The following is a 15,027-nucleotide window of genomic DNA, read 5'->3' on the forward strand; positions in this document are numbered from 1 at the left end:
ATTTCGGGGCTTCTCACGCTTTCCTTTGATTTTACACTCAAACTCTTTGAAATTGTCCTTCTAGAAGCACGGCGACACTTCAGGGCTGTTTAACACAGGTGTCAGTGAGGGCTGCCATGGTGAGAACCGCCCTGCAGATGTACAATGAGCTGAGGAACCATGTTCTCAGTATTCAGCTGTTTGCAGCACCGATGGTCACATCAGTGGCCATAAAACACTCGTCAGGACAAAGCCGTGTTCCACAGGCGTCTGTTCCCCACACAGCTCCATTGTCCCCTTCCTTCTCCTCAGGACAAGTGAGGTAAAGCCGGCCCCGAGGTGCTGCCAGCACAACGAAGCACTCAGAGCTCCCATCTGTGTGCAGGGCCCAGCTGCACAGCTGCACACAGCTGCACACAGCACCGCTCCAGCAGCACCACCCACATCCGTTCCGGGCCTTAGATCCGCCCATAGCGGAGCACGAACCGCCCGGCCGCGGGTCCCCGCCCGCCGCCTCACAGTGCGCATGCGCGTGAGCATCGCGCGCCCCTTCAGCGCGGCCTCAACCCGCGCATGCGCACTACGCGCCCTCACGTCAGCTCGCCCCCTTTTTTTTCCCATCGTGCCTCGCGAGGAGGCAGATCTCGCGAGAGCGCCGCACCCTCGCCGCGGCCGCCATCTTGGAGAGAGCGCGATCACGTGACCGCGGGCTGCCGTTCGCCTCCGCCTTCCCCTCCCCCACCCAGCGGGAACCGGGACCGGATCGTCCTTCCCCACCGCGGCCGCCACCCTGGAGCCGTGCCCGGGCGCTCAGACGTCGCTTTTGGAGGATGCCGGAAACGCTCGTTGGCATCGCTTTAATGACGATTTTGTTCCGGAATTAGCTGCCGAGGAGGCGGGACGAGAAGAGGAGCGGCACGTCACGTGATGGCGGAGCGCACGGAGAACGCGGCGGGACCCGGCAGCGGCGGAGGGAGGGGGGGAAGGACGCGGAACAGCGGCGGACACCACGTGACCTCCTAGATCGCCCGAGCGTGGGGGGGGCCGCGGGTCACGTGGCACGGAGCGCGCGCCAGAGGCGGGTTGGGCGTCACGTGGGTGCGGCGCGCGGCGCTGTCACGTGGTGCGTGGCGGCGGGCGGCCCCAGCCCCCTCCCTTCCCCCTCCCTGTGAGAGGGGAGGGAGGGCCAAGATGGCGGCCGGGAGTTAGAAAGCGGCGAGCGGCGGGGCCGGCGGCGGAGACTTCGGGGACCGGCTGCGGGAGGAGCAGGCACCAGAGAGAGTGAGTGAGTCCGGCTCCGTCGTTCCGCCCGTTCGTCGGTTCCTGGGGTTCGTTTCGCGCTGTGGGCGGCCGCGGTGCCCCGGGGCTCGGTTCCTCTCAGCGCGGTGCGGCCCGCGGGTCGCTCTGAGGCGTGTGGGCCGCGCTCAGCCCGTGCCCGCAGCTCCTCCCGCTCCTCCCGCGGCTCCTGTCGGTCCCGGCTCTCGGTGGGTCGCGCCGCCGCCCCCGTTCGTGGTCCCCGCTGGGCCGGGTGCGGGGGAGGCCGCGGCTCCTCGGTTCAACGCGAACTTCGTGGGCCGGGAGGGATGTGGCGGTTGTGGGGGCGGCTCTGTGCCTGGTAACGCCGCTCACGGGCCGGGCTCGGCCGTTCGCCTTTGTGTGCCCGTTTCGGGGTTATGGGGTGGAACGGACCCCGAGCGGAGCTGTGGGGGGGGGAAGGGGCCGGGTGTGTTCGGTGCCGTTGGGCGCTGCCGTGCCGGGAGGTTCTTCACCCTTCCTCGCGATCCTCATAACCGGGATCCGAAAAGGGAGGAAGGGCTGAAAACAAAAGTAGTGCACGGGACACAATTACGCAGCCAATTCTGGCCCCAACCCGGAAGTTTATGTCCGGAACACGTGTTGGTGAGACTGCGGGCTGCGACCCTCCGGCTGCGGCGGCGGCGGTTCCTCGGGCACGGCCGAGCCCCGGGGCGGCTGTTGGGAGCGGCCGCAGCCTGAGCCCCGCCGAGCGGAGCGGCCCCAGCCCTCGGACAGTTGTAACGCCGAGATCTCAGCACACGGGGATCGCCGGGTGAGTCGTGAGCAGCGTTAAAACGCCCCGATGGTCTGAAGGCGCTGAGAGCGGCCGCGTTGGTTTCTCTTCTGTTTCTCCGCTATTTCGTTTTTAGTTTCACCTGATGGCGTTGTGTGCCTTGAGGTTGTAAGTTGGAGCTCTTGCAGTTTGATAGCCTTGCTGTTGGTGTTTGATAGCGCGGTAATTGAAAGGCTTAAAGAGCAGTTGACACAATTTAGTACATCATTCCAACAGTCAGTGTTATTCTTTTAGGAAAAAAAAGCTCTAGTTAAGAATTAACTCGGTGCTAAACTTTGAAATACCTGAGTTGTCTGGATTAAAATGACAGTGAAAAATACGTAAATGTTTTACAATCTTGTTTTTTTTTTCCTAAATTTGAAGCCTTGAGCTCATGATGTAAAGCAAAGAATTTACTATGGTAGGAATACAAACAATATTATGTTCAGCTTATTTGTCCTGATTCTTCCTGGTACATTACATTAATGCAGTACTATAGTGCAATGCTTTAATACAGTCTTAGAATTAAAGCATGGGGGGTTTGTTTTACTGCCAAGCCAGTTCTTGGGAGTCAGAAGTGGCTGCTTGGAAGTCTGGGCCTTCGGCTCTGCCTGCAACTGACTCCATGGAGAGCTGAGGAACAGTTCTGCTGTTCCAATGCTGTTATTTTCTGATGTGTGGAACCTATCAGGGTAGAAATCCTGTTCTGTGGGATTGGGAGCTGGCAGCCCTTACACTGAAGCTGTGGTTGTAGCATGAGGTTCAGAGAGCTGGGGACTTCTCTGTTGTTCTTAGTACTGCATTGGTATTTGAATGGTATCTCAGATGGCTTCCAGTGGAGTTTGAGACCTGTGTTCCTCAGAAAGCTAATAAAATAGAACAAGAGTTGATTAACAATGTTACTGTCCCAGTCCAAGCAATGGAAGCCAAGCCTGCAGGTTCGGGTTCTCCAGAGGCCAGTTTGGTTGTCTAAAGTATTTGGCCATGACCATATTGTGGTGCTGGTCATGTTCCATTTGTGCAGTTATAGCACTATATTAAGGTTTATAGGTAAGTTCTTCAGCTGTCTAATGTTGTGAAGTACAAATGGCAGACTGAGGACTTGAAAACATTTTCATAGCTCGAGATTCTGACATGTTTTTTTTCTTGGAGGAAGTGGGGAACAGGTTGTTTGACATGAGCTGCAGAACGTCTTTTGTTTTCCTTCTTTCTCCCAAAGCTAAAATGGAGGGAGGGGGAGAGCCAGGTTGGCATGGATACATGTCATAATATTAAGCATGGCATTCTGGTTTTGTTTCTTTAAATCCGAAGTTATTTACATAATACACAGTATAATGAAACTGTCATTTGATCAAAGTTTCAGGCACTGTTCTTTGGTTGTATAGGACCTTACAAAACATGGGGTTTATTCTAATAGCCCTCCTTGAAAAGGCAGCAGCATCTTTCTCTTAACACAAAGAAAATAGCTGGGATGTGGCTGCTGTTGAAATGTTATAAATACGTGTTGTTTAGTTTATCACACAGGTTGGATCTTGCTCTGTGATACAGAACGGCCTGAGGAGACGCAGCCAGCATTGCCTGTGAGCTCCTGCTTGCTCAGAGCAGTTCTTCCACTGGTGAAACGCTCAGGGAACAGCTTGTAATATTCACAACTTTTGTTATAAATATTTTCTTCTGGGGTTCTTAAAAATATGGCGTGCAGGTCCTTTATATAGTATTGCCAGAGCTGAGCTGCGGAGCTTGATAAAGTTGCTTTCGCTTCTGTTAACTGAGAAGCCTCCTACCTTGCAAGATTATGGGGCTGTTTCAGCTTGATAACAGTTGAGGCTCCATTAGTGCATGGCACAGAAAATAAACTACAGAGGTGCTGCTTCTGCTGGAACTTTATCATGTCTTTGCTGAACCAAAAGTCTATGTAAGAAAGTAGTGGAAGGGGTGGTGGTGTGATGGGGCACAGAACTTTCCCCAAATCGGGTGCCAAGAATTCAGTGCTTCTAATGTAAAAAATCTAGGAGTTGAGAATTGCTTTTGTTCTGGTTTGAAACAATGTCACTTTGTTCATGGCATACAGAAACAAAATAAATGAAACGAGTTAGTCCAACTTTCCTCCTCTGGGCTGTCTGACAGATGAGCAAACAATTGCTGTTGTTTCTCTTAATGGTTGCTAACGATCCAGCCAAAACCAATTTTTAAGACTGTGAAAATAGAGGTTGGGATGGTAGAAATATATCTGGAGGTTTCCTATGCTGTGTTAGGGAAGTGGTGTCTCTAATTGGATGTACTCTGCAATTCCAGAGTTACTATCCCAGCCTCTATTGCTGCTCATCTAGCATAAATTTAGAAGTTGTACTTGAATTACTTGCTTCAATGAGCGATTTTTGGGGTTTATTTGTTTGCAATATTGTAACATTTTTTAGGTGCTAAACATGTGATTGAGGTAATGTCCAACTTGACTTCAAACAGTCTCCACAGGTTGTGGCATCATCTCAGGACAGTTGAAGATGCATTTCTGGCTTTTTTTCTTGTGCTGGTTTTGCTATGAGATGGGGACTCACCAAATCCTTATGTTGCAAGAGAGACTGAAAGTTGTTGTGTTCCTTTGTCTTTTTGCTTTAAGTAAGCAGCCCCAAGCTTGTGATTTCCCACGCCTGTGTCCTGTGTGGAGGGGGGTATTTATCCCTCAGCCCAGTCCCAGCCATGCCTCCTTCCACAGATAACTGGAGCTACATGCAGACTCAATAATGATGCAGCTGGCAGTGTTTTTCGTTTGTATGTTTAGATGGTTTTTCTGACAGCGTTGAGCAAAGATGTTTGTGCTGTACAGAAGTGTCAGCTCTCTGCCAAGTTCATACTGTGATGTTGTGCTTGCAGAGTGTGTCGGAGTCTTCAGTTTGAGGGAGTAACCATTGTAAGCTTCTAAACTAAATGAGGTGGCTGCTGTCAGTGCTTGAGCGTGAAAATAATGAATTTATCATCCCCACTTAAGTGTTTGTATATAGGTAGGCTCCTTTCCTGAGATGGAGCTTAATCTTTCTGAAAGGTAAAGTTAACAGTTGGCTTTACTCACTTTTATTGGCCCACTCAAGGTTGTATGAGTCGGACTGGAGGGAGGGGCCATCCTCTGAAGGAGCTGACATGGAGATTTTCTGCTGGTGTCTTATCTTGTGGACCAGTAAACTTCAGAGCAGGCAGTTCTGCTGATCTAGGTGAACACCTCAAGTGCCTTAAAGGAAGGAAAAAAAGACTCTAGTGCTGACCTACTGAATGGTCTTTGGGATTGTGCTGGGTCAGTGGCAGTTGTACCAGTCACTTGTTGCTTTGGTATTTCTCTGGGCAGCGCAGTCTTTGTTGCATATGTCACCTCCACTCTTCAGTTGTGCTGCTGCCACGTGAGCATTCCTCCACCAGAAGGTCTCCCCTTGCTATTAGTAAAACTAGGGGGAATGAGAATCAATTGCCTGAGGATTTATTCATTACAAGAATTACCTGTTCTGCCAAATGTGTAAGGTAACTTGTGTGACCAGCCAGATGGATGGGGCTGAGCTGTGTGCAGACAGGATGTGCAATGGAGTGCTGCTTCAGTCTGTGAATGTGTGTGTAAAATGACAAATATCTTTGTGTTCTTACCTGCTGTGGAATATATGTTCAGCTTTGTTACCAAGGGGTGGTAGTGGTGGCGTGGAAAGCAAATGAAATGCATTTCAGCTTGAGTTGTATTTCAGAATACACGGTTCTCTTACTACTAGGGCAAAATGCTCTGGGGGGAGCATTTAGAAGAGCAAAAATACGTCTGTCTTAAAACTATATTTGGCTTTTTATGTAAGGTTTTTATACTACCTAGTGTAGGCTTTTGGAATTAATTTTGCTTGTCCTACACGTAAAGGAGCTTGTGACCTGATGCTGGTGTCCTATTTAATGTGTAGTTAACATGCTGTAATAACGTTGGAACATTTGTTCTTTCCAAAACAAAATTTCTCCCATGAATGAATTACTACCTAATGAAATGGCACGCAAGAAACAAATGCTTTCCTTACAAGCTTATTATTGCTAAGTTGTTGTTACAAGATAAACTAAATGAATTTTAATTGTGCTTCCCTTGTGCACTGTGCTTCACTGACAGACGTGTATTAGCATAATAGTCTTGCCACTTCTGCTGCTTGATATTTCTTGTGATGCTTGAAAATCAAGTGTGATAAAGACTAGGAAGGCCATCTTCTCTTTTTTTGCTGTGAGTTTCTGGGTGTGACAGCATTTTGTGTAGCAAACAGCTCAGTTTTCCTACCTCTGAATTTGATCAACACACTGAGAAGATTTAAATACATAAATCAGCAAATACTGAAAGTGAAATTGTGTATGTGGGTCATTGCACTGTATGGAGCCCAGGAACAGGGATTGAAAATGTGTCTGCACAAAATAAACCAAAATTAAATGTAACTTGTATTTGTGATCTTAATTTTTTAGAGATGGTGGAGCCAGGACAAGATCTGTTGCTTGCTGCTTTGAGTGAGAGCGGAATCAGTCCAAATGATCTATTTGATATTGACTCTCCGGATGTGGTTCTTGCAACTCCGACTCCAGCTGTTCAGCAGGTTAAAACAAGAGCACGGATGTTTGTTAGAGGGCATAAGAGTTTGTGCTTGGGGTTCTGTGCTTGGGGGGGGGGGGGTCTGTAGCAAAGGGTTTAAGAACGTGGAATTGTCATAAATGTTGCTTGACAGTGCTGAGGTTAGAAAATGATTTGTTAATACTTAAACTTCAATGTAGAGCAGTCTGAAATTTGTTGGTGTAATCATAAGTATTTTCATTTTACCTGGTTCTGTTACACCGAATGGGGAGTGCTGTAGTGCATTCTTAGAGAGCTCTTCGTGTTGGTTGATTGTAGCTGCTTCCTGCCAAATGTGTAAGAGTTCAGAATGGGATTTAAACCTCAGGACAGCATTAAATCTGTGAGAACCTAAGAGTGTTTGAGATGTTCTGGGAGCAGTGCTATGTCAAACAGTGACATCACAAAACTAATTACATTTTCTTTGTAGTTAACTAACGTAGTGTTCAATGCTTTGCAAGGGAATCAACTGCTCTAATCTTTATTTGCAATGCAGTTCTTGTTAATAGGGAATTCCTTAACTGTGCTCATTAACTTGTATTTTGTGGGTAGATATTTAGGCTGTAGTTTTCATAGTATTTGTTTGCTGATAGAAGTGCCTGCTGATGTTCCCTTTCATTCCTCTGCAGTCAGTGCCACTTAGTGCATTAGATCTAGGGTTGGAAACTGAGGCCCCAGCTGCTGTGAAACAAGAACCAGAGACTGTATCAACTCCAGCCTTATTAAATGTTCGGGTAAGAACATTAAATATCTAAATATCTCTATGGCTTCAGGAAGTGTAACAGAAAAGGCAAAAATGCCATTATCTCACTACTGTGTTGAGACTGCAAACTGAAGTACCTGTGAGTTGCTAAGTTACTTTCTGCCTGAGGAGAACAAGCAGCAAACAGAAAAACATTCTGGGATGTTCATTGTGCCTTTTGCTTCCCCTGCACGTGTATTTTGGGAATATGGAGGTTGCGTAAACTTGATCCCTGAACTATGTATTGCCTTTTATAACTGCAGGTAATTCTCAGCACCACGGTTGTGGTGGTTGCAGCGGAACTGGGAATATAAAGAGCAGATCTGTGAGGTGGATGTAGTTCAGTGTGCCTGAAAGGCTGCACATATCTTAAAAGCAACTCAAGCTATTCACTCCAACAGTTGCAGAGTTGGGATTATATGGTGTACATTCTCTTCAGGGTTTCTGTACCTGCAGTAGTAATTTTTTCTGCCTGGGTGATTAATCCTGCATTTTCTTTGCTTTCGTTTAATTTGAAAGAATGTAAAAACTCGAACATTTATTAATGCAGTCCTATGCTTAAAGGCAGTTCTTGCTCAGGCTGTTGTACCACAGAACAGCTCTTACAAAGAGTTCTCAGGATACTGGTGACTCCTGGGCTCTAGTTGAAAGGCTCGCAGTCTGTTTTTTTCACGGTCATCTAAAATCTCCTTGGTTCTCTGTTGGTAGCAACCACCATCCACCACAACCTTTGTGCTGAATCAAATAAATCAGCTTCCAACGTTGGGGACTACAATAGTGATGACAAAAACAACACCAGTTACAACTACGAGGCAAACTATCACTGTAGCAAAAATCATTCAGACCAGCACAACTACTCGACCCTCAGTTGCAGCACCAGCAGTACGGAATGCCTTGACCACCGCACCTTCAAAGGACCAGATTCAGCTGAAAGATCTGCTTAAGAATAATAGTCTTAATGAACTAATGAAGTTGAAGCCGCCTCCTAATATTGCCCAACCGGTAGCAACGGCAGCAAGTGAGTGTTCTTTATTTTTCAATAACAACACAATTTCAGATAAATGATGAAGCGTGAAGATACTTGCACACCTTCTGTTTTCATTCATCTTTAGAGTATCAAAGTGAAATGAAGAGTCCAGAAAACCTTGTAAATACTGTTCTAACCTTATTATTGATAGAATTCAGGGTGAGAGTAATGGAAAATATCAGGCTTTGAAAAATCAAGCCTGTAGTTCACCATAAGGAATGAGGAAAATGACATTTTCGAGTGCAGCTGGCATATTGGTAAAATTAATTCATGAACTTCACTGAAGTTGATAATTTAGCTATCTTGGGCCTGTGTGAGTCCTTGTTTTAAATGCTTGCTGTGGAACTATGGCAAAAGAGGATGCCTTGTCTAATGAAAGATATTTACAGTATATGATGTTACTCTTATCACAGGGTGTTTCTCTAAAACATCTCTTAAGAAAGGAAGTCTTTATCCGTGTGTATTTTCTGGGAAGCATCAAACCAGTTGTGTATAAAAGCTTGATGTGCTCAAAACTTGCTGCTTGCATTTCACGTCACTGCTTTAAGATGTTACTGATCTGGTAACTTTTGATAGTCTTTTCCTGTGTGCTGTTTCTAACATGTGGATAGCACACACGGTCATGCTAAATGTAGAAAACTGCACCTGTGTTCTTAAATTGCAATTTGATGTTCAGCTTAAATAATACTGTTTAAGTGATTCTGATTTTAATAAGAGATAAGATCAGACCACTTGAATTTGCATACAAAGATCTCGCTGCTTTTTCTGAGAGGTGCACAGGCTTCTTACTATATCCTCATTGTCTCTGAAATAAGGTTTACTGCTTTTTTATGTGCAGAGTTGGAAGTAACATGCTTTTTCATAAGAGAAATGCCTAATAGGTTTTCTGATGTAGCCCTCTGCTAAATGAAAGCTCCAAGAAGCATCTAAGTAATAAGTACTTATCAAGACCCAGTAGGTGCTGCAGCAGCACAGCTGTAGGAAGTAGTTCAGTGTGTTTCTTTGTTAAGTGAAAAGGAAACATGCAATGTCTAGAGCTGCACTTCTAATCCTGATTGTGTGCTTGTGTTTCAGGATACTTTTTTGTGTTTATTCAAATAAAAATAGACAAATACCTCTAAAAAATTCAGTGGCAAAGAATTATGTGGGAAGAAATGTGGTCTCTTCATGTAGGTCAGGCAACTAAATTCTGGACTGAAAACATAAGTTATGCATCCTCTTTAAGGCAGATGCTTTATTTATGCAGTTGTCTCAATTGTTTTATAGGATTGTGTGCACAAAACACATACATTGACTTATCAACCTAATGGAAGCTTGACAGCTCCTTTAAATGTTTCACGTTTATCCTTATATGAGTTTAATTCAATACTAAGCCTTGTTGGTGGTTGCTCCCCAATGTGGGTGAGGACAGGCAAGTTATCAGGATCCTTCAAGATGAAGACATTATTTTGTAAACTCTGAACAACTGAGACCAAAGTTGATTTTCTTTTTTGCAGAAATAATTGTAGTTCCTCCTAAGGTGGTAAATGCCACCAGACCAGGTAAGTTCATTTCTGTTGAAACAATGGACTTTCTGGTTTGTTGTTAAACTCCAAAGATTCACCGCGTGAAATACTTCTCAGTGCTGTACCTAGATTTGGTGAAGGTCTCTTCTTATTTTGACACTAATACGCACCTGTCAGATGTGGTATTGCATGGGAAGTTTCTTTAAGTAGCAGTAGGATTTAACTCCTTGTGTGCTCAGGGGCATTTTTTGTTCTGACAGAAACATTACTTGTGTTTTGAAGCATCTGTGTCCTACTGGCTGGTAGCATCCTTCTCTATTAATGAGCTAGGGAAGAAGTTTTGCAGTCAGATGCAAAACATTTGTGGGCTATTCTGGTTGAACACAGCTGTTTCTGTTTGTTTTCTGTTAGCTGATCTAAGCAATGGTGCCGTGAAGAAGGAGGCGTCTACAAAAGAGGTAGCGAGAATATGGATAAATGATGTTAAAATGAGAAGTTTTTCACCTACTATGGTAAGTAATACAAATAGTTAATGTGCCAAATGAGTATTTTATTGGCCACAGCCAAGTGTGACTGGTTCTGGTGGTTACTCATACATGCCTTTTGTGTGGTAGAACTGTACTGAGTGCATCTGTTGCCTCTAAAGGTTAGTTTCTCTGCTAGAAGAGTACTTGATTGGATGACTAAAGCTAACAGCTGTGTAGAGCTGACAACTAGTGTACTAAATGATAGCTTCAAGTATCTGATTTAACAAGCAGGAAAGATTGTGTTCTGGTTCAAGTTGATAAACTTAGAGTTGCTCTGTTTTAAGATGTTTTGATTTAAAATATCCCCATTTGTGTAACTAGCAATGGGGAAGCTAGAAGACTCCAGCATGGCTGATTGTTTGGGTGGTTTGATTGAGGATAGTAAACAATATCATTCAGTGTTCACAAATTGTAGCTAAAATATTCAGGTGCTGTGAACTCTTGAGCTTCAGCATCTTCACTGGTAACTAGAATCAGGCTGCTTTGTGATAACAGCTCAGTGACTGGCCTACGGAAGGTTGTTTGGGTGAATTTTGTAATATTAAACATTAGAGTTAATAATTGCAAAGGATTTCGAATTGTGGTTGAGAGCGTACTTTAGAATTTTCCTAGATTAAGATGACAGTAAAAACAGAATACTCTAATGCGGGTATTTCTCTATTCTAGAAAGTTCCAGCTGTTAAAGAGGAAGAGGAACCTGAGGAAGAAGATGAGGAAGAAATGGGCCACGCAGAAACTTATGCAGAGTATATGCCAATAAAATGTATGACCTACATCTTGGCTGTATCAAAAAAGCTGAACTGTTGAAAGCTGTAATAACTATGGCAGAGTAAATAGCATATGCTAATATTCCCATAGGATTTAAACCGGATTGAATAAAAAAAGGAATATAGTTTAGGGTGTTTTTTTCCTCTAGGCTTTTTTTACATAGTGCTCAGTTTTGAAAGTGCACGGCATTGTTTTTTAATAGGAAGAGAATTCTTTCAGAAATGCCTGTTTCAGAAATGCAGCTGAACCGAAATGTTTTGATTTGTTTTTAACCTGTGTTAAGCTTTCTTCTTCAGTGGAAAAAAAATTACCTTGTAAAAGGAGTAAGTGTTCACTGCTACACTTAAAAATGCATTTTGAGTTTTTAGGAGTGAAATTTACCTTAAGCATTTTCTGCCCATGTTATTCCCTGCTTATCTTCCAGAATGGGCTTTTTTCCTTAAAAAGGAGAGTGCCATTAACAGCTGTAAAGGATGTTTCCTCCTTTTTCCCCCTCTTTATTGTCATTAGTGATTAAAAAAAGGTGTGATTTTACTTCCTAATTACCTTGTTCTATAAAACCATAGAAGCAAAGCAGAAGGAAAACATTCCACAAAGTTTGTAGTTAATTATTAAACATTGTTTTTTAGTCACAGATTAGATCTGTCAGCAATTAAACTATGTCTGCTCTAAATCTTTTTCTCCTTTCATGCTACTAATAAACAGCACTATATAAATAGGAGAATGTTGCTTTTGTGATTCTGGCATCTTGAGTTGCCTCTTCTTGGGGGGTTGAGAGGCAAGGTTCAGGGCAGTTTCTCTCTGATATCAAATACATGCATATGGAAGTTAAACTCTCAATTTTAAGCAAGCAATGAAATGTTTGTGAAGTTAAACCTTTGCAGTGGACAACTGCAGTTTATTTTAGTAAATATAATAACCTGTGCTGGATTTTCTCACCTTTCCCTCTTTCCCTTCCTCCCATTACTTTCCCAACCAGTAAAAATTGGTCTGCGTCATCCTGACCCAGTCGTGGAAACCAGTTCGTTGTCCAGTGTGACACCTCCTGATGTGTGGTACCAGACATCGATATCAGAAGAAACCATTGATAATGGCTGGTTGTCAGCTTTGCAGCTTGAAGCAATCACTTATGCAGCCCAGGTATGCTAGACAGATAGATACAGCTTAAAAACTACCATGGAGTTCAGGAAGATAGCTATCTAACAAGTGCAGCTATGTCAGTTTTATAGTGAGAAGATAATAGAAGCTCAGGGCTTTAAGGTGCATTAAAAGGTGGCAGGTGAGCTTTGCTGCAGATGAACATGAGGTAATACACCTATGAAAACACTGTGTAATCAACTTCCACAAAGCAGATCTCAAAATGTCTTACAACTTACAAAAAAGAATTTTAATAATAAATAACTTAATGGGTTGCAGCAGCCCTAATTAAGAAACCCAGTGATGTTTGATGTCTTTGGGAGAGGTATCGAGAAGAAGATGGGGTGTTATTTTGCTGCTAAATTAAAATCTCAGTAGACTCACATGATTATGTTGTGCCTGCAGCTCTCTGCATGTCAGGAAGGAAGTGAAGGTTAGTGGACATAGGAAGATCATAGGGATAAGTTGCATCTAAAAAGAGTCTTTTTTGCCTGAGATTCCTTAGTCCGGCAAAGAGAAAAATTATGGGGGATACAGTTTAGGTTTGTTTATGACAATGTATAGTGATACATTCTGGAGAATGAATACAAGTTCCTGTTCTTTGTCCTACAGCAACATGAAACATTCCTTCCCAATGGAGACAGAGCTGGATTCTTGATAGGTGATGGTGCTGGTGTAGGAAAAGGAAGGACCATAGCTGGGATAATCTATGAAAATTACTTGTTAGGCAGAAAAAGAGCCGTCTGGTAAGTGTATATGAATTTCTTAGAGCAGACACTACAGTGTCTGTAGTACTTAAAGTGTGACATTTGAGCTTCTACTGGAACTTACAGTAAATGCTTTTTCTCTATTTTCAGGTTTAGCGTGTCAAATGATCTGAAATACGACGCTGAAAGAGATTTGAGAGATATTGGAGCAAAAAACATTCTGGTTCATTCACTAAACAAGGTGTGGAAACTTTTTTTCTATGTACAGCTAAGGCAAAACTTTAGGTACGCCTGTGTGACAAGCTGTGTGTGTTAACTGTTGCAAGAATGTACTCATTTTAATAAAACTACTGCCTAGGTCTTGTTTGACAGGCCACTTTCTTACGAAGATCCATGCAGTACTTCAAGTTAATCATGTAAATAGGGCCCTTGTAGGATTAAGTCTTAGCATGTGTTATTTTTAAGCATTGTTCTTCAAACCGCTGCTGACACTGGTAGGAGAACGTTTCCTAGTAGTTGAGATCATCCTTAAATCTTCTAGACCTCAGCACTTTTTTTTACTCCTCAATGTGCATTTTATGTGTAGCACACTTTTGTGTATGACTGAATAATAGAACTTCTTAGTAATGTATTAAAGTGGCAGTAGAATGTAAAGTTATTTCTATGCTGTCTGCTTAGGATTAGCTGCTTAGATAAAAGGTGAAATGTGGTTACGGTTTGAGCTCATTGAACTTAAATTTCCTTTCAAGTTAATATTCTTGGTCTGTGAAGTCGTAGTTTCTAGAAATGCGGTAAAGCTTCTGGAAATTGCCACTTACAGTAGTGGCTGTGAATACATTAAATGGCTGTAAGGCATTCAGACAACAACAAAAGTTAGTTGTATTTAAGGAAGCCGTGTACTTGAAGAACATAGATGTTAATCTTTGAGGCCTCAAATCTAGTCTTCAAGTGCATGGTGTTGGAAATTGCTGTATAACCTCTTAGCAAAATTCCCCTTAGGGAGGTGTGCCTTAAGCATGAGGCAGGGGCCCGGGAGTTCCAAGTATACAGATAAGGTCACCAGCACATCTCAGTGATAAGGCAGATGGCTCTGAGAAGGAACCTCTCAAATAATTTATCTATCTCTATTGCAGTTCAAGTACGGGAAGATTTCTTCTAAGCATAACGGAAGCGTGAAGAAGGGGGTCATTTTTGCCACATACTCTTCTCTTATTGGTGAAAGTCAGTCTGGTGGTAAATACAAGACCAGATTAAAGCAGCTGCTTCACTGGTGTGGTGAAGATTTTGATGGAGTTGTATCCTTTATCTGGAGTTGATTGTAACCAAACTGTTACTTAAGTGTGCATCTGTACAGTTACAGTTATCCATCAACTTTATAACTGTACAAACAGGTTATGAAATAGGAAGGGGGTAAATGATAAATACTCACCAATGTGAAGGCTCATTGTAAAACTCCACACAGGAGCAATCTCAAAAGAGATTCTGCCTTTGGTGGTGGTCAGCCCTTAAATGAGATGTAGGAGAGATGGAACCAAACTCCACCTCTTCCAGTGGCACAGCTGAATTACCTTCACCTGTGCTCTCACAGCTGACTCATCGTTTGCCTCAGATGGTTAATCAGAGGTTCAGACTGTGATCAACAGTTTCCCATACAACAGACAGTCCCGTATTTTTATTTGCTGGTGCTTCTAGGTATTGTTCTTTCATTGTGTCTGTAACAAATTTATGTGCTTAAACAGTAGACTTGCATGGCCAATCTATTACCATACGTTATTGTGATACAGCTGTTGTACCAGAGATTAACTTCTGCTTTTTCTACAGAATAGGTAAAACAGTACTTAAGTTTGCACTGTGCCTCTCTCCAGGATATTAAGTCATTTTTAGGAGTGTTTTTGACATTTTAATGAATTCAGTTCTGAAAAGCATGTGTAACTGACTTATTTAATACCAGTGAAATGGTTGTT

At 43.4% G+C, this 15,027-nt stretch overlaps 1 protein-coding gene across 4 annotated transcripts in view; it reads left to right on the top strand.

The window, feature by feature from the left end:
- Positions 1–741: 741 nt before the first annotated feature.
- Positions 742–15,027, top strand: part of SBNO1 (strawberry notch homolog 1) — a 28,004-nt gene continuing 13,718 nt past the window's right edge. Inside the window, exons 1-11 of one of the 4 annotated variants that reach the window (XM_015877809.2) lie at positions 742–1,264; positions 6,509–6,636; positions 7,280–7,384; positions 8,101–8,410; positions 9,916–9,960; positions 10,336–10,436; positions 11,118–11,214; positions 12,199–12,359; positions 12,969–13,102; positions 13,214–13,304; positions 14,197–14,358. In XM_015877809.2, the coding sequence (XP_015733295.1) occupies positions 6,511–6,636; positions 7,280–7,384; positions 8,101–8,410; positions 9,916–9,960; positions 10,336–10,436; positions 11,118–11,214; positions 12,199–12,359; positions 12,969–13,102; positions 13,214–13,304; positions 14,197–14,358 (1,332 nt within the window). In that variant the 5' untranslated portion in view covers positions 742–1,264; positions 6,509–6,510. Of the gene's footprint in view, positions 1,265–2,028; positions 2,048–6,508; positions 6,637–7,279; positions 7,385–8,100; positions 8,411–9,915; positions 9,961–10,335; positions 10,437–11,117; positions 11,215–12,198; positions 12,360–12,968; positions 13,103–13,213; positions 13,305–14,196; positions 14,359–15,027 lie in introns of those variants that run through there. The other 3 variants (XM_015877807.2, XM_015877810.2, XM_015877811.2) reach the window with 3 other exon arrangements.

The sequence above is a fragment of the Coturnix japonica genome, chromosome 15 (assembly GCF_001577835.2).
Source record: "Coturnix japonica isolate 7356 chromosome 15, Coturnix japonica 2.1, whole genome shotgun sequence".
Classification (NCBI taxonomy): domain Eukaryota; kingdom Metazoa; phylum Chordata; class Aves; order Galliformes; family Phasianidae; genus Coturnix; species Coturnix japonica.